The sequence below is a fragment of the Pelophylax lessonae genome (assembly GCF_965119305.1).
Source record: "Pelophylax lessonae genome assembly, chromosome: 1".
Taxonomy (NCBI): domain Eukaryota; kingdom Metazoa; phylum Chordata; class Amphibia; order Anura; family Ranidae; genus Pelophylax; species Pelophylax lessonae.
In genome coordinates, this window is record NC_138768.1 from 338,878,650 (window position 1) to 338,902,773 (window position 24,124).

The following is a 24,124-nucleotide window of genomic DNA, read 5'->3' on the forward strand; positions in this document are numbered from 1 at the left end:
GCCACTTCTCTCCAGGAAAAACATCAGGGACAGACTAATATCCTGCAAAAGGTACAGGTATTGGACTCCTGAGGACTTGGGTAAAGTAATTTCTCTATCATTCATTGACGGGACACAGCCTTCTGATCTAAATGTCAGTAGGGTTATACTGCCCCCTACAGGAGTAGGACACTAAGCAGAAAAGTTCTGGTTACACCTATGGGGAGTCCCAGGGGGTATACCCTCTCTCCCTGCTATAGGATGTGAATTTTAATCTGCCTAGTCAGGAGTAAGGACCTAGTAGTTCCTTGCAAGGATCTATGGTCCTGGCAAAAATTGTATTTTATTTATTTTTTCTTCTAGTTGGCTTTTTCTCCAGATTTTTTTCCTGTGAGATCTACAAGCAACTATGTTGGATCTGGGCGACATGTAGATCCAGTGGTCACCCGAGCCAGCCTACCAGTTCGCGCAGATTTTAGCTCCACGCTGGGTCGGCCCCGCGAGTTAAACTTCTCGCCAGGTCGCATGCGACCCAATCTAGGCCCAAGTTGCAGCGTTCCTATTTGACCGACAGCCCCCCCACTTCGGCGGAGAGGGATTTGTCAGGAGATGGCACCCGCCTGTTCCTGGTATGGTGAGTAAATGTCCCCCCCCCCCCCCACCTGTTTCCTAGCAGGTTTTGGGGTGGATGCGGGCCCCTCTAGGACGGTCAGACCCTCACAACTTTGGGTTACCCTCTGTCCTGTCACGCACCCTCCACCTAACTGCCCACCTCACTACTAGGGGCTTTTGGGACGTTTATGACTAATCTTGGGGGCTAGGACCGAGCTTTAGGCTGCGCTGGGGGGGGGGGTTCTACCTGTCTCTCCAGGGCCCACCTTCCAATCAATCCTGTCGGAAGGCTGGGGGGTCCCCACGAGGGTCCTCAGTAGCTCTGCTGGCCATCATTTTCTTGTAGCCCATGTGCTCTGCATAAATCGGTGGCCATCTTGGTACACCCGGCACCATTTTTGCAATGGTTTTCTGATGGGAATCACTAAATGGGAGTTCCTGGAGGCGTTTTTCTGGGTGGAGCCCCTCCCTGTACCCTGATGCTTATCTTCAGATCTTACCTTCGGTATCGCTGCTGACACGTGCTGTGCAGACATTCTGGGCCTCCTGGTGCATCTTTGCTGTAGGTGGGGGGTCTCTCTCTCGCGCTCTCTTTTCAAGTGCGCTCTGCCTGACCTCTTCTTGGGGGTGCTGTAGAGCGGTGGGCGTTTTTTTAAGAAGAAGAAAATGTTGTTTTGACCCTGCAGAACATGTCTCCACCTGACCCCCCTCAAGGAGGCCGCAGGACCCTCCGGACACCAGCTGTCTGTCCATGGATGCACTTTCGGCGGTCCTGGAATCGTTTGTGTCCCAGGTGGAGGTGGCCTTTAAAGGGCTAGGTGCTAAAAAAAAATGCCCTTTGCCTACCCCTGCCTCATCTGATGTCTTAGGTTCCGTGTCTGACTCCGCCACTGCAGACGCGGGTCTTTCTGCCGAGTCTACTACCTTGTGCCCTGTCTCCTCTGACAGCGAGAATATTTCTACCTCCGCAATCGTGCAAGAAAAGGCGCTGGTGGACACACTGGTTGTATCTGTGCGTGAGACCCTAAATATGGAGGACGCAGCTACGACTGAGGTACAGGTTACATTTGCCACTTGCAAGCAATCCAGAGCGGCAAGGGTTTTTCCCTTTCCTGCGTTTTTTTGACAACATGCTCAAAAAGGAATGGGAATGTCCAAAGCGTTCCCCCTGGGGTGCCTAAGTGGATTGCTAGACACTATCCCTTTGAGGAGTACCTTATAAAGTAGTGGACTGTGCCACCGATGGACCCTCCGGTCTCAAGACTGAGTAAACCTACCATGATCCCAGTGGAGGATTCCCGATCCTTTAAGGATCCGGCGGATAGAAAGGTGGAGTCTGTTGCCCGCAATATGTACTCCCTGGCTGGGTCTGCACTCAGAGCGGTGTTTACGGTTGCCCTGGTCTCGTAAACATTGCGTGAATGGGCTAAGTTACTACACTGTGACATTGAGGGGAAGCATCTACCTTTAGCCTTTTGAGGAGCTGTTGGACCAGCTTGTGTAGGGGCTGCAATTTGTTTGCAATGCAGCGCTGGATACTGCTCCCATTTTGGGCTGACTGTCAGTTTCGGCCATGGTCCTCCAGCGTATACTTTGGCTAAAATGCTGGTCTGCGGATCAGACTTCAAAAAAGGCCTGGTCTGCGGATCAGACTTCAACAAAGGCCTGGTCTGCGGATCAGACTTCAAAAAAGGCCTTGACTGATCTACCTTTTCAAGGAGATCGCCTGTTTGGGGCTACCCTGGATGACCTTATCAAAGTTCTCACAGGGGTTAAGAGTACCTTTCTCCCACAGGCTAACAAGGGTAAGGACCCTCTTAGCAGACGGGGTCCCTCCTTTTCAGCACACAAGGTTTTTTTTTTTTTCGTCCCTCAGGGTCAGTCGATAAGGCAAAGCCCTTCAAGACTCCCTTAGATGGTTCCAGGTGACCCTGGGCTGGCAAACCAAAATCTGGTTTCTCCACACCTGAGGACAAGGCCACTTCAGCCTGAAGGTGCGCCCCGTATCTGGGGTGGGGGGATGTCTTTGCCGGTTCCCAGACCTGTAGCTATTTGGTTACAATACAAATGGGTTCAAGAGGTCATATGGTCTGGTTACAAGATCGGGTTTCAAACCGTCCCGCCGGTAAGGTTTTTCCCTTCCAATGTGCGGCTGTTCCCAGATTGCTTACAAGCTCTCTTTGGCGCAGTACACAATCTGGTACAACAGGGAGTAATAGTTCCAGTTCCATGTGCAGAACATTTTCGGGGCTTTTATTCAAACCTGTTCGCGGTCCCCAGGAAGGAAGGCAAGGTGCGTCCAATCCTGGACCTGACGGCATTGAATTGCTTCGTGCAGGTTCAAAAATTCAAGGTGGAATCAGTTCACACGGTGGTGGCTTCCCTACAGCAAGGGGATTTCCTGACCTCCATAGACAAAAATGCCTACCTTCACATCTCAATATGTGCAGGACACCCAACAGTTTCTCCATTTTGCCTTGGGAGAGGATCACCATCAGTTTGTGGCGTTAACCTTTGGTCTCGTCTCTGCTCCTCGGGCCTTCACAAAGGCGTTGGCTCCGGTCCTGGCGTTGTTGCGACAGCGGGGGGATATTGGTCCTTGGTTACCTGGACGATCTGCTTCTATATGCGGAGTCTCCTCCCACAGTGCTGGAAACAAATTTGGCAATCCCCATGAGGGGAACCTCCTATGATGTACAGCTTAAAGAGCGAAGGCGGAGTCGCGCCGTCATTCACCTTCGCCACGGCTTGCACTGCAAGCAACCGTGGCTCTACAAACAGAATTTGTGATCGTTTCATTCCTGTAAAGGCCCGTACACACGTACTGATCGTCGGCATACAAACGTCGGCGGACGAAAGATCTGCCGATTGTACGCTTGTTAGTATGGTGCCTCCGACAGCTGTCTGCGCACATTCTGCGGACAAGAGTCTTTCTTGCAAACATTAAAATTTTTGTATGCCGACACCAGAATGGACGATTGTTCGCCAGTCAGTACAGAATTCTGCCGACAGACCGCAGATTTGCAAGACTGGGCATGCTCAGAAAAGAGAAAACACAGGGAAAGTTAACCATTACATGACATCACTTCTGCAGTCGGCTGTAGTCGGCGGACAAAATTCTTGGGCAGTCTTTGCACTTTTCAACAGACACCGACATCCCGGGGAGAAAAGATGAACGTTTGTATGCCGACGATCGGTACGTGTGTACGGGGCTTTAGTGTACTTGCAATTTTTAATAAATATTTGTGGGGGATAATGCACTATTAGTCTCTCTTTCTTCATTTCATTCATGGTGAAACATACCTGGGATTGAGTTAAGAACCAGGAGCACTAGGAGTCCCTCATTCAGAATGATCTCCAGAGAGTCTGCATAATACAATGCCTGGAAATATTGGGATCTGGTAAGCAGCCCCCACCTCACGTGTGGGTGAATTCCAGCACAGCACTCCCTCTGGTACATCATAGAGGTTCTTGGACTGATCTTTGTGTTTATCTGCCCTTATTCACTTTCATCTGGTAATCAGTGAATTCATGAGGTGGTGGGAAACCTTCACATCATGATTGTCATCACTCTAGCAACACCCAGTTTATTTCTCAAGTTTAAGATTCCACCTGTTTGATATTCCTTTGGATTTCACTTTGAGGATATTGGACTGATTTACACATTGGATTGTTTTTGATTTTTAGGTGTGAATCACATCACGAATATAATAGACACCTGTTTTTTTAGAGAATTCAGTTGGCTTTATTTTTGCATATTGTCACCATAAAATAAGTTGTATGTGTACACTTGTTCTAATTTGTAGCGCACCAGACTTTTTTTTTATTTATACACTTGTCACCATATCTTTGGTTGCAGCACACATTTTTATTAGCGCACTTTTTTTATACATTCAATCACCATGAGAACTCTGGAGGAGTTTGGGTGGATTCTGAACTTTCAGAAGTCGTTCTTTGTCCCTTCCATGAGATCTGGGCCTGACTTTGGACTCGTCCTCACAGGGTGTTTTTTTTTTGGAAAAACTCCAAAAACTACAGACTGCGATTCAGCTGTTGCTGCCCAGCAAGTGATCATCCCTTCGGTCGGACCTGTATTGGAGTTCTGGGACTGATGGTGTCATCCTTTAAGGCAGCCCCCTTCGCTCAATTCCACACGGATAGCCTCCCAGAAGGAAATCCTCAAATGGAACAAGAATCCAAGTTCCCTGGACAATCAGATTCATCTGAGTCAGGTGACCAGGGAGTCCCTGATATGGTGGCTTTGGTCCCTGATGCTCAAGCAAGGGAAATCCTTCCTCCCTGTATATTGGACATTTGTCACCACGGATGCCAGTCTTATCTGGGTGGGGAGGGGTTCTCGGCAGGTTGTCTGTTCCCTAGAAGAATCTAGGTTACTGATCAATGTTCTGGAGCTGAGAGCGATCAGGCTTTGCCTAGTCCACTGGACCGAGCACCTGCAGGGTTGTCCAGTAAGCATTCAATCAGACCATGCCAAGGCTGTGGCTTATGTCAATCACCAAGGGGGCACCAAAATTGTCCTTGCGGCCTTGGAAGTGGCAGGCATCCTTCAATATGGGTGGAACGCTTTGTTCCAGCTCTCTGCTGTTTACATTTCAGGAGTGGATAATTGGCAGGCGGATTACCTCAGTCGACAGGCCTTGGATGCAGGGGAATGGTCTCTCCATCTGGAGGTATTCCAGCAGTTGTGTCTTCGTTGGGGCACTCCGGATGTAGATCTGTTGGCATCTCGGATCAACAGGAAAGTGCAGAGGTTTGTGCCCCGCTCCGGGGACCCTCTGGCAGATGCGCTGGTGGCCCCATGGGGTCAGTTTCAGCTGGTGTATGCCTTTCCTCCGCTCAAGTTGCTGGCAAGACTTCTTCGCAGGATCGAGGTGGAAGGAATTCCGGTCATACTTGTGGCTCCGGACTGACCTCGCCGAGCTTGGTATGTCGACCTGGTCAGGCTAGTCGCAGATGCTCATTGGCTAATTGGAGACTTCCTCTCAGGCAGGATTTACTGTCTCGGGCCAATCTTCCATCCTGCTTTATGGTCACTGGCTTTGACGGCTTGGCTGTTTGAAAGCCAGGTGGTGGAGGACAGGGGTTTGTCTGCTTCAGTAATTCCTTCTCTACTTAAAGCGAGGAACGCGACTTCTAGCAAGATCTATCATCGTACGTGGAAGTCGTATATTGCGTGGTGTGAGTCTCCTGGGGCTCCGCCCCACTCTTATTCTGTGGCTCAGATCTTGGCTTTCCTTCAACAGGGAGTTGGCCTTGTGTACGATCAAGGGTCAGGACCTGGCAATCATCTCCCAAAGGCCATTAGCCACCCATTCCCTGGTGTGTAACTTCATCCAAGAGGTGCGACACTTGGTACCTCCGGTGTGACCTCCGTTGCAACCTTGGGACCTCAATTTTGGTGCGGTCGGTTCTCCAGAAACCTCCTTTTCAAAGTATTCGGGAGATTCTCCTGCATACCTTTTTTATCCTAGAAGGTGGCCTTCTTGGTGGCTAATTCTGCGCGCAGGGTGTCGAAACTGGCGACATTGTTCTGTCATTCTCCTTATATGGTGGTTCAGAGGGATAACGTGGTACTTCGTCCGGATCAGTCTTTCCTTCCAAAGGTGGTTTCCAGTTTTAACTTTAAATGATGACATTGTGTTACCCTTTTTGTGTCCTAAGCCAAAACATCTTAAGGAATTTGCACTGCATACTTTGGATGTGGTCCGGGCAATTAGGGTGTACTTGGCGACTTGAGTCTTTTCGTAAGTCTGATTCTCTTTGTACTCACGGATGGCCCAGAGAAAGGGCTGCCTGCGTCTGCTGCGACTATTTCCAGATGGATCACAGTGGTGCAGGCTTATTCAATTAAGGGCCAGGTTCCTCCTTTATACTCAGGCGTTTAGTGCTTCCTGCGCTTTTCACCTTCAGGCACGTGTGCTTCATGTTTGAAAGGTGGCTACCTGGTCGTCTTTTTCATACCTTTTTATAAGATTACCTTTTATAAGATAACATTTTATAAGATGGATGTGCTGGCATCTGCAGATGCCTCTTTTGGCTGCAAAGTTTTGCAGGCTGCTGTTTTAAGGGGGTTTTTTCGTCACCCTTGAGAGTTTTACAGTTTTTTCAGATGGGTCTCATCTTGTTCTGATGAGTCCTATGTTGCCTGGTTGGCTATGGTTTAGTCTTGGGAGCTTATTTTTCTGCTATTCCAACCCTTCCATTTTATTGCACTGCTTTGGGACGTCCCTATTGATATGAAGATCAGAAGACTGCATTTGTCAATGAACGATAGAGAAAATTGGATTTTTGTCTTACTGGAAAATCCTTTTCTCTGAAGTTCATTGACAGACCCAGTACCCGCCCCTCTATTTTGAGTTGGTATTATTTTCTCTGACACTGCTTTTGATACAAAACTGACATCCTATAGCAGGGGGGAGAGAGGGTATACCCCCTGGGACTGCCCATAGGCATAGCCAGAACTTTTTTCTGCTAGTGTCCTACTCACTGGCGTGGCCCGGGTGGGCCCGGAGGTGGCACGGATGCACTAATTGGGCACAGATTAGACCTAGATGGGGCATGGTTGAGGCAGAGGAGGCGTGCAGCTGCAGTTTCTCTCCTCTCCTTGCACGCTGTACCGATTTGCTGTGTACAGCAGGAGAGGAGAGAAATGAACCGGACATGCGCCGGTTTAAGTGATCGCTCCGTCATTGGTAAAGGACCGCTCTCATTGGCCCTTTACCACAATCCGTGATGCGTCGGGTCTCCAGGCCCTCCCAGAACTAGACAACCACACTGCAGCCGTTTTCCGACCATGGGCCGGTCGGAAAGCTGTTAAAGCTAAGTGGCTACTGCTCCAGTCTACTCCACTGGGAGGTGATAGAGAACACTGTGCAAAAGCTAAAACCAGGCGCACATCCAACCTAGTGTATTATAGTTTTTATTAAAGGAAAATGAATCGATATGAAATGCACTCACATGGTACAGCAAGTACTGGGCATATGTAGGTTCCTCTCCGCTGTATGGCCTCTTCAAATCCGCACTATACCCACTCAGTGTCCCCTGGAACGTGAAGCTCCCTCAGGACGAGCGATCCGCTGCACCTCCGGCATCTCTGCCTAGTGTCCCCGCCATGAATCCCGCACATACGCACAAGGATCAAGGGAGAAGCCGATAACTATGGGGACGGAACAACCCTGGCACATGGTGGTGGAGGATGGAAACTATGGCCCAGCACTGGTTGGTATGACATGTTTCGGAGGCGTAGCCTCCCTCTTCAGGTCATAGCTTTGTCAGTGCCCCAGAACTATGTATGTGTGTGTGTGTGTGTGTGTGTGTGTGTGTGTGTGTGTGTGTGTGTGTGTGTGTGTGTGTGTGTGTGTGTGTGTGTGTGTGTATGTATACTGGCCCCTCCCCCACCCCTGGACTTAAAGCGGCCATACCAGGAGAGGCCTCACATGCTGGGAACACTGACAAGCATTTTCAAGAGTCCTATGATTACAATTAAAAGCAGCAGGGGACACTGAGTGGGTACAGTGCGGGATCTGAAGAGGCCATACAGCGGAGAGGAACCTACATGTACCCAGTACTTGCTGTACCATGTGAGTGCATTTCATATGGATTCATTTTCCTTTAATAAAAACTAGAATACACACTAGGTTGGATGTGCGCCTGGTTTTGTTTAGCTTTTATAATGCCAATGCAACTTTACTGTGCTTTGAGCATTTTTTGCTAGGAGGAATGGGGAAAATTGCAGTGTCTAGATGTGTAGTTGATACATACTATATGCACACAGAATTGGGGTGGTAAATGCTATTAAAGGTGCCTCTACAAAATAATAATTTGAAAGGGGTGTTTGTGTGTTTTCCATTGTAATTAACCACTTGCCGACCAGGCAGTAGTAATTTTACTGCTGGCCAGCAGCTCCCTGGGCACCGTACCTTACCCGTACACTGCTCCGTACTTCTGTTTTACAGGCGCGTGCGCCCCCTGCCTCACGTGCTGTGGTTGGACGCAAGTTGGTCAGCAGGCTTGCGGCCAATTATTTTGGCTGTGGCCAATCAGCACAGGTCTGTGTGTAAATAAACACCACACTGATCTGACTGGTGTTTTTTTTTTTTTTTTTTTTTTTTTTTATATCCTCCCTGATTTCACTTACCATTCAGAGATGAAATCGGGAAGAAAAGCAGGCCAGTCTGTGTGTGTAAAATCGGCACACATACACTACTTGGGCACACAGTTAACCCTTTGATTGCTCTCTTGATCACATCTTCAGAGTTCTGGCTGAGAAAACTGAATTTTTGTAAAATCTTACCGTAAAATTCCTAGCCAGTGCTATTAGTACAGCATTATCACTGTATTAATGTCACTATCGACAACAGATAGTGTCAGCATCCCTCCCAGCCAGTGTTTTAGTGCCAGTCCCTAAATGAATCCGGCACACTAGAAGCTGCTGATCACTCCCATTACTGGTATAGTGTTTGTCTGGGTCCATATGCTGGTCCATGGTGAGAACTATACTAGTGTCCCCAAAAACGTAGTGTTGGCCCGATCAGCCCAAGCACTGCCAGCACTTGGGACATGTAGCAGAATTCATTTTTTCCTAAAGTTATGAAGAAATTTTATTGGGTTTGTTATAACCAAGTAGAAAATAGTGTTTGGTTTTTTTCACGTTTTTTGGTCATTTAGTTTTTAGAATTAAAAAAATAATAAAATGGCCATATACCACCAAAAGAGAGCTTTTATTTGTTTGAATAAGAGGATATACATTTAATTTGCGTACAGTATTGCATGGGTCCAGCAATTGCCAGTTAAATTAGCACAGTGCTGAATAGCAGAAAATTTAAGTCCATTTTGCATAATTTTTTTTTTTAATTGAAAGATGGAATTGCTAAGGCTTAAAGGATACATTTTACCTTTTGTAACACGTTACACCTGTATTTAAGGTGTAACATGTTACTTTGGAGCAGCCAACCTTTCCTGTGACAGCAGGCTGGAGTTCTTCTCCCTGCACCTATTGTCACATTAACCACTTGCCTACTGGGCACTTTCACCCCCTTCCCATCCAGGCCAATTTTCAGCTTTGAATGACAATTGCACCGTCATGCTACACTGTACCCATATGACATTTTTATCATTTTTTTCACACAAATAGAGCTTTCTTTTGGTGGTATTTAATCATCTCTGGGTTTTTTATTTTTTACAAAAAAAAAAAGAAAAAAGACAAATTTTGAAAAAAAAAAAAGTTTTCTTTTCTGCGAGTAAATTTTGAAAATACATTTTTTTTTCTCCTTCACTGATGTGCGCTGATGAGGCGGCACTGATGATCACTGATAGGCTGAACTGATGGGCACTGATAAGGTGGCACTTCTGGGCACTGATGAGGTACTAATATGCCGCACTGATGAGTACTGAGAGGTGGCACTGCTGGGCACAGGTGGCACTGATGGGCAGCACCATCAGTGCCCACACTGTGCCCATAGTGCTGCCAGTCAGTGCTCAACAGTGCCTAGATGAGCAGGCACTGATGGGCACTGACTGGCAGCACTATGGGCACTGAGTGTGGGCACATTGTTTTTTTTTTTTTTCTTTACCTCTGTAGTAATCGGGGCACTGGTGATCAGTGCCCTGATTACATTCCACTGTGTCCCCGACAGCTGATCGGCTCTCCTCCTTCCTCACACTACAGTCTCTGTGTGAGGAAGGAGCGCTGACGATGAGAGATCTCATATGTTTACATATGAGATTATCTCTCATTGCATGGGCCGATCACGTGGTAAATGGCCGCTGTGATAGGCCATTTACCACGATCTGTGATTGGCTGTGTCCAAGGGACACAGCCAACACAGATTTTCCCCGATGCGCGCTCGCGGGAGCGCGCAGGGAGACTGTCTCTGGGAGGCCGTATAAAGACGGCCTCCTGGAAATTCGAGTCCGCGCTGTAGCCGTACTTCGGCTATAGCGCGTTTGGCAAGTTAAGAACTTCTGCCCTGCACAGTCATGTCGTTCATTCAGAGTTCTATGAATGAATGAATGAATGAATGAACTGCAAGTCCTGTCTGCCACTGCAGCAGACAACTTGTAGTTCTCAATGAACTGTGAGGGTGCTAGTGATCATCTTCGTAGTTTGTCGATTCTTCCTGCATTTCAGTAACTGCCAGTGAGTACAGGGTCTGCAGGAGCCTGACATTGCCCCTGTGATCAGTAAATCGCTTTACAGGCTGCAGTGTGTGTATTATTCGTTCATTGAGGGACACAACTCCTTATATTCATAACCATTGGGTTATACTGCCCCCTACAGGAGTAGGACATTAGGCAGAAAATAATTCTGGCTACACCTATGGGTAGTCCCAGGGGGTATACTCCCTCACTCTGCTATAGCCACTCTTTTTTTTTTTTTTTTTTTTTTTTCCTGCCTAGTCAGGAGTAAGGACCTATTTCCTTGCTGGGATCTTTGGTCCTGGCAGCATTTTTTTTAGACAGAATTTCTTTTTTTTTTTTGTTTACACACTAGGATTTTTTTCCTGTGAGATCGACAGAAGGTGGCCTTTAGTGGCTATCACCTGTGTGTGCAGGGTCTCGGAACTGACGGCGTTATCCTGTCGTTCACCTTACCTGGTGGTTCTTCGCCCCTGTCTGTTCCTTCAAAAGGTTTTTTGTGTTTTTTTTTTTTTTTTTTTTCTTTCTTTCTTTTAAATGAAGACAAGGTGTTGCCTTCCCTGTGTATCAGGCCTAAACAGCCAAAGGAAATTGCCTTGCATGCCTTGGATGTGTGTACGGGCAATTGGGGTGTACCTGGCAGCTACGGAGTCTTTTTTTCAGGAAGTCACTTTTTGTGCTCATGGATGGACCTCAAAGGGTTGTTCGCTATCTCTGCTACCGTTTCCAGATGGATGAGACAGATGGTGTTTTCAGGCCTATTCCATTACAGGTCAGGTTCCTCCTTTTCCAGTCAAGGCACACTCTACTTGGGCGCTTAGTGCCTCCTGGGCTTTCAGTCATCAGGTGTCAGTGATGCAGGTTTGCAAGATGGCCACCTGGTCGTCGGTGCACGCTTTTACAAAGTTTTATGAAGTGGATGTGTTTGCATCTGCGGATGCTTCTTTTGGCTGCAACGTTTTGCAGGCTGCTGTTTAGGAGGACCTGGTCCTCTTTGAGGGGGTGTTTTTTTTTTTTTTTTTTTTTTTTTTCAGGTGGGCTCCAGTTGTTTGAGCCTCCTGTTGGCTGTTTAGCCTTGAGGCATTTTTTTTTGTTCCCACCCCTCATGCTTAACACTGCGTTGGGATGTCCCAGTGGTTAAGAATTTTAGGAGCTGTGTCCATCGAATGAAAGAAAATGGGATTTTTGGCTTACCCTAAAATCCATTTCTCTGATGTTCATTGATGGACACAGCACCCACCCCTCTGAGGAGTTATAATTCTCTTTACACTGCTATAGCAGATGGGAGTATACCCCCCCCCCCCCTGGGACTGCCCATGGGTGTAGCCAGAGTTTTTCTGCCTAGTGTCCTACCCTGTAGGGGGGCAGTATAACCCAATAGTTATGAAGATCAGGAGCTGTGTCCATCAATGAACATCAAAGAAATGGATTTTACAGTAAGTGAAAATTAGCCTTTGAACTTTTACACTGCTGAATAAAAAGTCATGTGTTATGACAGCAAGTGGTTGAACACTTTATTAGGTACTGTACTATATATTAGGGATGTAACTATATCAAAATCTCACGGTACGATACAATTTCGATATTGACCTCACGGTACGATATTTATTGCGATATTGTGGAAAAGCTCATGGTATTGTTAAATAGCTCATGATAGTGTTTGTGATGATAATAGCAAAAAAATACCGACATTTATTCTGCTTTTGCCAGTCAACAGGCAATTTATTGTTGTATTTATGGATCCATGACAACCTAAAACACTGATCACATAGTGCTTTTTAAGTGCAAGTTGTAGTCAGGAACATCAATATTCTGTATAGTAATATTTGGTTGCATAACTGATTCTTCTGTGCAATGTTCAAGTTAAGAAGCAGCTAGAACAATTGTAAACAAACAATAGGCAATTCCCTTTAAGTGCAAACAAAGATCAAGTTACGTCAGGTTTAAATGTGCAAGGCAAATAAAGGCAGCCTTTTAAAACTGGTATTTAGGAACATAACTTAAACTTAAATAAAATAGTCAGTCAAAAAGCCTTTAAAAAAAACACTGACCTATCATTTAGCTTATGTTCAAAAAAACAGTAAAAAAAAAATCCTTAAACTCTGGTCTATGTAGTTAACAATGATTTGTTCCGCGGGACTGTGTTTATTCCTCTTGCTTTTTGACGGACACCTGTCCTTTTAATATTGTAACCCAACCACGACGATATCGAGACACGACCACGACTATATCGAGACACGACCACGACGATACGATATCGCGATATCTTCGATATCGTTACATCCCTACTATATATATATATATATATATATATATATATATATATATATATATATATATATATATATATATATATATATATATAAAAATATTGGGGTTCTTGGCACTGGTGGATAATGAAATTAAATGCTAATGTGCTTGTGAATGCTTACTGTATAATTTAGGTAAATTCTTCTTCCGCTTTCAGGAAACATCGCAATAACATGGGACCAAGCAAACCAATTTCCCAGCCAAGGCGAAACATCGTTGGTTGCAGAATACAGCACGGCTGGAAAGAGGGTAGTGGTCCTATAACTCAGTGGAAAGGAACTGTTCTAGATCAAGTACCAGTCAACCCTTCCCTTTATCTTATAAAGTATGATGGGTTTGATTGTGTTTATGGACTGGAACTTCACAAGGATGAAAGGGTATCTGCTCTTGAGGTTCTTCCAGACAGAGTTGGTGAGTACTCAAAGCCAATTTTAAAATCAGTGCTTGTATCCATGAGCTTCTGCACAAGTGTCTTAACAGCAGGTCTATTGTAATCTAGAAGAAAGTGAATTTGCACAATTGACTAGACTAAAGTGTTGAAGCTAGAGAAATGTGTACGATTGACAGGCTACTAGTATCAGAATTGAGCAATGTCCTCTTCCTTAATTCTTTCATGGCTGATATTCCTTGAAGCAGACTTGTTTTTTCTCAGCTGCATGGGACAAGATGTGTTGGCACTGGCAGTCATCACCATATGAATATAAAGGTGCTTACAAAATGTCAGAATTTACATGTTTGCCTAATGGGCCAGCATTTCCATCCATAAAGTGCTGGTAAGATGAAAGTAATAAAAATACAACCCAATACACAAACTATATACTGTGTTGAAACAGTATGTCTGGAGTGTGTGTTTTGTGTGTATTTTTATTTGTACCTTCTATACAGGATGCAGCCTGACTTTTTTATTGGCTATGTGTATTTGTGTGTGTAATTTGCAAATCATATTAACCCGTGTTTTAGTCAAAATGGGAAATGGATAACGTATCCACTGTTTAAACTGAGAAAATGAACCCTTTTTAAGAAATAAAATAAGGTAATTTTGAAATTGATGGCAGCAACAAGTCTCAAAGTTGGAACAGGGCAAATACAAAAAGCAGGCAAAGTGTTACTAACAAGGAAGAGCTGGAAGAACCTTTTGTTGCAACTAATTAGATTAATTGGCAGCAGGTCAGTAAGATGATTGGGTATAAACAGTATCTTAACCACTTACCCACTCGGCACTTTTGGCCGATTTTCAGCTTTTAGGTCTGTTGCGCTTTGAATGATAATTGCCTGGTCATGCAACACTATACGCACAATTTTTAATCACATTTTTTTTTTTCACACAAATCAAGCTTTCGTTTGGTTGTATTTAATGATTGGGTTTTTTATTTTTTGCTAAATAAACAGACCATTTTGGGGACCGCTTTTTCATAGTTTATGAAATTTTGTAAACGGGTTTTTTTTTTTTCTCCACTGATGTGCACTGATGGGGACACTGGTGAGGTGACACTGGTGGGCACACACTGGCAGCACCTGGTGGGCACGGTTTGGACTGCACTGATAATCAGTGCCCTGATAATCAGTGTACATGTCTCTTTTTAGAGAAGCCGGTTATCTTCTCTCCTCATGCATGTCAGCATGAGTAAAAGGGTGCCAATTTACTGACTTCTATTTACATCCGCGATCAGCTGGGATTGGACACAGCTGATCACATGGTAATAGTTTGGCTCTTTAACCTAATCTGTGGTCAGCAGTGTCCTCTGGGAGGCCGTCATATGACAGCCTCCCAGAACTAGCCATCCGCGCTGAAGCCGTCTTTTGGCTATAGCGCAGTCGGAAAGTGGTTAAAGAGTAAGTTTCTCAGAAGTATAGATCAGTGGTCTATAAAATATTTCTAAAGATTGTTGCACAATTTTCAGATTTACACTGAGGAACAATATTCTGAAAGTCTTTTTAACCACTTAACCACTTCCCGCCCGCCCTATTACAAAATGACGGCGGGAATGTGGTTGTGTTATCCTGACCGGACGTCATATGACGGCGGCAGGATAACACAGCTCTGGGCGCCCCCCGGGGGCGCGCAGATCGGCGATCGGTGATGCGAGGTGTCAGTCTGACACCCTGCATCTCCGATCTCGGTAAAGAGCCTCTGACGGAGGCTCTTTACCATGTGATCAGCCGTGTCCAATCACGGCTGGTCACATAGTAAATAGGAACAGCCGTTGATTGGCTTTCCTTAGTTCGTGCCTGACAGGCACGAGTAAAGGTGCGTCGATCTGCGGCTTCCCTGACGGGGGGGGGGGGGTCGGCACTGGTAATCAGATCATTGATTACCAGTGCAGACCCTCGGGGGGGGGGGGGGGGGCTGCCACTAGATCCACTAGGGATGCCCACTATGACCCCAGGGATGCCCACTATGACCCCAGGGATGCCCACTATGGCCACCAGGGATGGCAATCATTGCCCTCCCCATCAGTGCTGCCCACCAGTGCCCTCCCTATCAGTGCTGCCCACAAGTGCCCATCATTGCCATCCTTTAGTGTCGCCCACCAGTGCCCATTATTGCCCATTGGTGCCGTCTATCAGTGCCCATTAGTGCCGCCTATCAGTGCCGCCGATCAGTGCCACCGATCAGTGTCCATCAATGCCGCCTATCAGTGCCCACCAATGCTGCATATCAGTGCTACCTATCAGTGCCACCCCATCAGTGCCGCCTCATCAGTGCCTGTCAGTGCAGTCTCATCAGTGCTCATCAGTTCAGGAAAAAACTTATTTATTTACAAAAATTTATTTACAAAATTGTATAACATTTTTTTTTTTCAAACTTTTTTTATTTGTTTAGCAAAAAGGAAAAAACCCAGAGGTGATCAAATACCACCAAAAGAAAGCTCTATTTGTGGGGGGAAAATGACATACAGGGGCGTACCTAGAGCATTTGGCACCCGGGGCGGATCCTATATCTGGCACCCCCCCAGGCGACGAACATTGACGTGTCTTGTGTAAAATGTATGGAGACCCCCTTTTACATTACACAGAACCCTTACCCCTGGACCCCTTTACATTACACAGCCCCCTTACCCCTGGACCCCTTTACATTACACAGCCCCCGTACCCCTGGACCCCTTTACATTACACAGCCCCTGTACCCCTGGACCCCTTTACATTACACAGCCCCTGGACCCCTTTACATTACACTGCCCCCTTACCCCTGGACCCCTTTACATTACACTGCCCCCTTACCCCTGGACCCCTTTACATTACACTGCCCCCTTACCCCTGGACCCCTTTACATTACACTGCCCCCTTACCCCTGGACCCCTTTACATTACACTGCCCCCTTACCCCTGGACCCCTTTACATTACACTGCCCCCTTACCCCTGGACCCCTTTTCATTACACAGCCCCCCATTGGAACCCTTTACATTACACAGCCCCATCCCCCATACAACCCTTTACATTACACAGCCCCCCAATATAACCCATTTACAATACAAAGCCCCCACCAATAGAACCCCTCTACAATAAATCCCCCCATAGAACTCCTATACAATACAAAGCCCCCCCCCCATAGAACCCCTATACAATACAAAGCCACCCCCCAAAAAAAGAACCCCTTTACAATACAAAGCCCCCCCCCCTCAAAAAAAGAACCCAATTTACAATATAAAGCCCCCCCTACCTTTTTAGGAGGAGAGCGGAGGAGGAGGAACTGTTTAAAGCAGAGAGGATGTGATAGACTCACTGTCACTCCCGAGCCCTGAATACACAGCGATCGGCGCCTCGGCAGGAACTGCAGAAGTTACTATGCTGGTTAATGAGCAGGTGATTGGTTGATAGGCGGTCCTAGCAACCAATCGCCTTCTCATTAACCAGCATAGTAAACTGCGGCAGCGCCGATCGCTGTGTATTCAGGGCTCGGGAGTGACAGTGAGTCTCTCTCACATCCTCTCTGCTTTAAACAGTTCCTCCTCCTCCGCGGTGGAAGCAGTCTGGCGGCAGGCCCCAGGTGTCACCCTGATCTTCCCTGACACACTGACACCCCCCTAATGTGTGGCACCCGGGGCGGACCGCCCCCCCTATTGGTACGCCACTGATGACATAAATTTGGTGTAGGTACAGTGTTGCATGACCGCAATTGTCATTCAAAATGCAACAGCTCTAAAAGGGGAAAATTGGCCTGGGCGGGAAGGGAGGGAAGTGCCCTGTATTAAAGTGGTTAAGGACCAGAAGGTTATACCCCCCTTAATGTCAGGCCATTTTTTGCGATACGGTACTGCGTATTTTTAACTGACAATTGCGCGGTCGTGCGACGCTGTAGCCAAATAAAATTGGCCTTTCTCTATCGCTCATTGACAGACGTAGTCTTCTTGATTCTCAAGAGCTGGGTTATGTTGTCTCCGCAGGAGTAGGACTAGGCAGAATGACAAAACGTTCTGGCTCCACCCTAGGGGGCAGTCCCTGAGGGTATATCCTCCCTCTCTCTGCTACAGGGAATCAGTTTTTTTCTGTCTAGTCAGGAGTAAGGACCTAAGTTCCTTGCTGGGATCTTTTGGTCCTGGCAAGACTTTTTTTCTTTAAGAAAAAGACATTTTTTAGGTAGTTTTCTCCAGTGTTTTTTTCCTGTGAGATCTTCAAGCAAAAATGCCGGACTGGGCGACACTTGTGGTCACCCCAGCCGGCCTACGAGCGCGTGCAGACCAGGCATTGCGCTTGGTCGGCCGCGACATATTCAAGTAAGTATGCGGGGCTGGATGTGAGATCCAGTGGTCACCCCGGTTTCTGCCTAAAAGCGCGTGCAGACCAGTGCGCTGAGTCGGCCGCGACGGAGTCCCAGTAAAGGGACTGACTTTGCGAGTTAAAAGCTCGCTTGGACGCCAGGACCAGAGAGTCGAGGCGTCCACAAACCCCCACCTCGGTGGAGAGGGTATTATGAAGAGAGGGTGCCTGTCGGTTCGGTATGGTGAGTAAAACGTTCCCTTTTTTCCTCATTTATGAGGCAGTATATATTATGGGCCCCTCCATATATGGTCAGTATATATCTGACACTTACAAGTCCCCCTTGTAATACAGCATGTGTTTGTGGGAAGTGGACTTGGTTCAAGAGCTAACACTCTACCCAGCAGACTGTAACATTACAGCAAACATAGGAGGTATAATCCTACCTTATGTGCAGTGTATCTCTGTAGATCCATATGTCACCTCTCAGCAGAGTGCAGGTGGATGTGCTGGGAAGACGATATCGGCGGTCCGCCGCCATTTTGCCGTAGACCGAATGCATGTATGTCCTCAGGTCACGCCGGCCGCCATGTTTTTGGAGTCTTATGTCTCTTCTATGGGGGCGGCCATGTTTTGTGAGCCCAGCTTCCTCGTGGAGGGCTGGGAACGCCGGAAGGCGTACACAGGGGGCGGAGCCACGCCTTCTGCCCGGGAAAAAACAAACAGCTCCTTCCAGTCTGTGTAAGACAGACGCTGGCTGCAGTTTGTTGGAAACTGCACTGCATCGGTTGGTGAGCCTTGGGGGTCCCTCTCTCTCTCTCTGGGATCGAGAAGCAGGTACTCTGAGGGGCGCTATTGCGCTAGGGGGAGACACACAAAAAAAAAAAAAAAAAAAAAAAAAAGTTGTTTTGTTTATTGCTGGCAAAAGTGTCCTGTATTAACATGGACCCTGCCACTCATGTATCTCCTCCGGATCCCCTCGAGGGGTCTGCGGGATCCTCCAGCACCCCATGACAATTGAATCTTTGTCAGCCATTATGGAAACTTTTGTGTCCCGGGTGGAAGTGGCTTGTCAGGGACAGGGCGCAAGAAAGCGACCCCCGCCTAACCCCTTATTATCTGAAACCTCGGATTCAGACTCTGAGCCTATTTCTGCAGTTGCAGGTACTTCATCTGGTATTGGTGTCTCGGGTCCTGTCTCTTCAGACAGTGAGGAGGATGTTTCGGCATCTGCCATAGCCCGAGAGGAAGCGTTAGTAAACGCACTCATTGTATCTGTTCAAGAGACTTTAAGGTTACAGGGTATTCCATCAGAAATAGCTGAAACTGAGATCCCTTTTGGGACTAAAAAGCGCATCAAAGTGGCAAAGGTTTTTCCATTGCCCAAATGTTTTGGCAATCCAATCGATGAAGAATGGCGTCTGCCAAAACGCACTTTTAATATTTCCAAACGCATTGACAGGCGTTATCCGTTTGAGGAAACCCTTATTAAGAAATGGACAGAACCACCTGTGGTGGATTCACCAATTGCTAGATTGAATAAAGCCACGGTTATTCCTTTAGAAGACGCTCCGTCTTTTAAAGATCCAGTGGATCGCAAGATAGAAGCTATGTCTCGCACCATGTTTTCCTTGATTGGATCAGCTTTCAGGCCAATAATTGCTATTGGTCTGGTTTCGCAGGCTGTAACTGAATGGACCAAGTGGTTACGCCGGGACTTAGAAGAAGTCCCTCAGGCGGTATCAGATTTGTTGGAACAAATGATACAGGGGTTACAGTTTGTATGTGATGCGGCGTTAGACGCCACTCCATTAATGGCGCGAGCATCAGTCTCAGCAGTGGTTCTCAGGCGTACACTGTGGCTAAAAGGTTGGATAGCCGACCAAGGTTCCAAAAAAGCATTGGCTAATATCCCCTTTTCAGGAGAACGTCTATTTGGAGCCAACTTAGATGAGATCATTAAGGATCTCACCGGTGGAAAAAGCACCTTTTTACCGCAAAATTTTTAAAGGTAGAGGAACTCGTCAAAGACGAGGGCCTTCTTTTTCTGCTCACAAGAGGTTTTTTCGTCCAGCGGGTGAAAAAACTAAGTCCTCCAAGGTTCCTACAGGAGGCGTCAGGGGTCGTTGGTCGGGCAAGCAAAAGCCCGCCCCCTCCAGACCTGAAGATAAACCATCCAAAGCCTGAAGGTGCGCCCCCACCCATAACTGGGGTGGGGGGACGTCTTCGCCGGTTCCCGGATCCATGGCTTTCCAGAATCCCGGACAAATGGGTTTGCGAAGTCATAAAATCAGGGTACAAGATCGAGTTTCGATCTCTCCCACCGGCGCGATTCTTCCCTTCCAATATCCGACTATCTCCGGATCGTCTAGAAGATCTGCGGAGAGCAGTCACAGATCTACTACAACAAGGAGTGGTAGTCCACGTTCCTTGGACAGAACGGTTTCAAGGGTTTTATTCAAACCTGTTTACAATACCCAGGAAAGAGGGCAAAGTGCGTCCAATTCTGGACTTAAGAGCACTCAATTCTTTTCGTCAACATAAGAAGATTCAGAATGGAGTCCATTCGCACGGTAGCAGCCTTCCTGCATCCAGGGGATGTCCTAGCGTCCATAGACATCAAGGACGCCTATCTTCACATTCCCATTTTCGCAGGACATCAGCGTTTTCTACGCTTTTCCGTAGAGGAGAACCACTATCAGTTTGTGGCGTTACCTTTCGGTCTCGCCACGGCTCCGCGGGTCTTCACAAAAGTGTTGGCCCCAATGTTGGCACTTCTGCGCCAAAGAGGTATATCGATTCTAGGTTACCTAGACGATCTTCTGCTTCATGCAGAGTCTCCTCAGACCTTGCTACAAAACATAGAAATTACTATGATTTCTTTACAGGAATTCGGGTGGCTGGTGAACCAGCAAAAGTCCTTTCTGGTTCCCACCCAGAGGCTCGAATATCTGGGTCTAATTCTAGACACAGTCAGGACAAGAGTGTTTCTTCCGGTAGGGAAACTTCGAAAGATTCAATCAGCAGTCCAGTTGTTACTGTCCAACAGCTGGTCTTCCCTTCGGACTTGCATGAGGGTTCTGGGGTTGATGGTGGCTTCATTCGAAGCAGTCCCATTTGCCCAGTCCCATACCCGAATTCTTCAGCAAGAGATTCTCCTCAGATGGAATCGGAATCCGGAATCCCTGGACAATCAGATACGATTGAGCAAACAGACCAGAGAGTCTCTGGTTTGGTGGCTTCGGTCTCCAATGCTCAGCCAGGGAAAGTCATTTCTGCCAATATATTGGACGATAGTGACCACGGATGCCAGTCTATCCGGATGGGGAGGAATTCTCGGTCAATTATCTGCCCAGGGACTTTGGTCCCCGGAAGAATCCAGATTACCGATAAATGTATTGGAACTGAGAGCGATCAGACTTTGTCTGATTCACTGGACCGAGCAGCTCCAGGGCAGCCCGGTTCAGATCCAGTCGGACAATGCCACGGCCGTGGCTTATGTCAATCACCAGGGGGGCACCAAGAGTGTCCAAGCGGCCAAAGAAGTGGCTTGCATTCTTCGCTGGGCGGAACGATTTGTTCCAGCAATCTCTGCGGTGTTCATTCCGGGGGTGGAGAATTGGCAGGCAGATTATCTCAGCCGTCAGACCCTGGATCAGAGGGAATGGTCCCTCCATCCAGACGTTTTCCACCAGTTGTGCCTACGGTGGGGCACCCCGGATGTGGATCTGTTGGCATCACGATTCAACAGGAAAGTTCAGAGATTCGTGGCTCGCTCCCGCGATCCTCTAGCAGAAACCGCAGACGCACTGATCGCCCCGTGGGGGCAATACCAGCTAATATATGCCTTCCCTCCTCTCGCGTTACTGCCAAGACTTCTTTGCAGGGTAGAGGAGGAAGGAATCCCAGTAATCCTGGTAGCTCCGGACTGGCCTCGTCGAGCTTGGTACGCCGACATGGTCAGACTGGTGGCGGACGTCCCGTGGAGACTTCCTCTCAGAGAGGATCTACTGTCTCAGGGACCGATCTTCCATCCTGCTTTACGATCGCTGGCTTTAACGGCCTGGCTATTGAGACCCAGGTGCTGAAGGACAAAGGTTTGTCAGCTTCAGTTATTCCTACTCTAGTTGAAGCAAGGAAAGCGACTTCCAGAAAGATTTATCATCGCACATGGAAGTCCTACATTGCATGGTGTGAACCTTTGGGGTTCCGTCCTCGGTCTTATTCGATTAGTCGAATATTGGCTTTTCTGCAACAAGGGGTTGAGCAGAAACTGGCCTTGAGTACTATCAAGGGTCAGGTCTCAGCATTAGCCATCTTCTTTCAGAAGCCTTTGGCTACTCATTCCTTGGTGCGGAATTTCATCCAGGGGGTGCGACATCTGGCTCCGCCAGTGCACGCGCCGTTACCCCCCTGGGATCTTAATTTAGTGTTGTCGGTTCTTCAGAAACCTCCCTTTGAAGATATTAGGGAGATTCCTCTACCCACGTTGTCCCAGAAGGTGGCCTTCTTGGTGGCTATTACTTCTGCACGCAGGGTGTCAGAACTGGCCGCATTATCTTGTCGTTCACCATATCTGGTGGTTCATAGAGATAAGGTGGTTCTTCGTCCGAATCCATCCTTCCTACCAAAAGTAGTTTGAGAATTTCATCTGAATGAAGAAATTGTATTACCTTCCCTGTGTCCTAAGCCCAGTCATCCTCGGGAATTTGCTTTGCACTCCTTGGATGTGGTCCGGGCGATCAGGGTATACTTGAAAACGACAGACTCGTTTCGCAAGACGGATTCACTTTTTGTGATCCCAGATGGACCCAAAAAGGGGTTGCCTGCATCTGCCGCGACCATTTCCAGATGGATCAGACAGACGGTAGTGCAGGCTTATTCTATTAAGGGTCGGGAGCCCCCGTTCCCTGTTAAGGCGCACTCCACTCGGGCACTTAGTGCGTCATGGGCCTTTCGCCATCAGGCGTCAGTGGTCCAGGTGTGCAAGGCGGCTACCTGGTCGTCGGTGCATACCTTCTCTAAACATTATAAAGTTGATGTAATGGCATCGTCTGATGCCTCATTTGGCCGCAAGGTTTTGCAGGCCGCAATTTGAGGAGACCAGTGGTCTACCTCGAGGGTTTTTTCCGTTGGAAAATTTTTCTTTAGTCTCATTCTTTGTTTATAATGAGCCTTTAAAGCTTCTAGTTTGGCACCGGTTGGGCCTACTAGATTGGATTTGATTTTGTCAATCCCACCCCTCATTTGTGGCACTGCTTCTGGATGTCCCAGCTCTTGAGAATCAAGAAGACTACGTCTGTCAATGAGCGATAGAGAAAAATGGATTTTTGTAAGAACTTACCGTAAAATCCTTTTCTCTTAAGCTCATTGACAGACGTAGTACCCGCCCCTCTATCATTGAGTTGGGTTGGGTTAATTTCTCTGTACTGCTTTAAACAGAACTGATTCCCTGTAGCAGAGAGAGGGAGGATATACCCTCAGGGACTGCCCCCTAGGGTGGAGCCAGAACGTTTTGTCATTCTGCCTAGTCCTACTCCTGCGGAGACAACATAACCCAGCTCTTGAGAATCAAGAAGACTACGTCTGTCAATGAGCTTAAGAGAAAAGGATTTTACGGTAAGTTCTTACAAAAATCCATTTTTTCCCCACAAATGGCTTTCTTCTGGTGGCATTTGATCACTTCTGCGGTATTTATTTTGTGTGCTATAAACAAAGAGGGATAATTCTAGAAGAAAAAATGTTTTACTGTCTGCTATAAAACATTCCTAATTTAAAAAAAAAAATTAATCGATTTAGGCCAATATGTATTCTGCTACATATTTTTGGTAAAAATAAATTCCAGTAAGTGTATATTGATTGGTTTGTGCAAAAGTTATCGCGTCTCCAAACTAGGGGATATATATATATATATATATATATATATATATATATATATATATATATATATATATATATATATATATATATATATATATATATATATATATATATATATATATATATATAATTTACTAGTAATGGCAGCGGTCAGCTTTTCCCCTTTTTTTTGGGGGGACTGCGACATTGCAGGAGACAGATTGGACCCCTAACTGACACTTTTAAGGGGATCAGTGACATTACTTTAGTAATCGGTGCTAAAAATATGCACTGTTACTGTACTAATGACACTGACTGGGAAGGGGTTAACACCAGGGGCAATCAAAGGGTTAAATGTGAGCCGTGGGGAATTTACTCACTGGATGAACAGAGACCTGTGTTCCTAAATAGTTAAAAAAAATGGAGAACAAACAGTTTGCCTCATGGACCCCTATCAACTGATAGACAAATGCCAGCGTAAAATGGTAGAAATGTTAACTAACAAAAC

The 24,124-nt window shown here is 46.8% G+C and overlaps 1 protein-coding gene across 1 annotated transcript in view; it reads left to right on the plus strand.

The window, feature by feature from the left end:
* The window catches only part of SPIN1 (spindlin 1), a 115,568-nt gene that overhangs the window by 19,265 nt on the left and 72,179 nt on the right, over positions 1-24,124 (plus strand). The window contains exon 3 of the mRNA XM_082243871.1: positions 13,217-13,470. Coding sequence (XP_082099997.1) covers positions 13,217-13,470 — 254 coding nt within the window. The remainder of the gene's footprint in view (positions 1-13,216; positions 13,471-24,124) is intronic.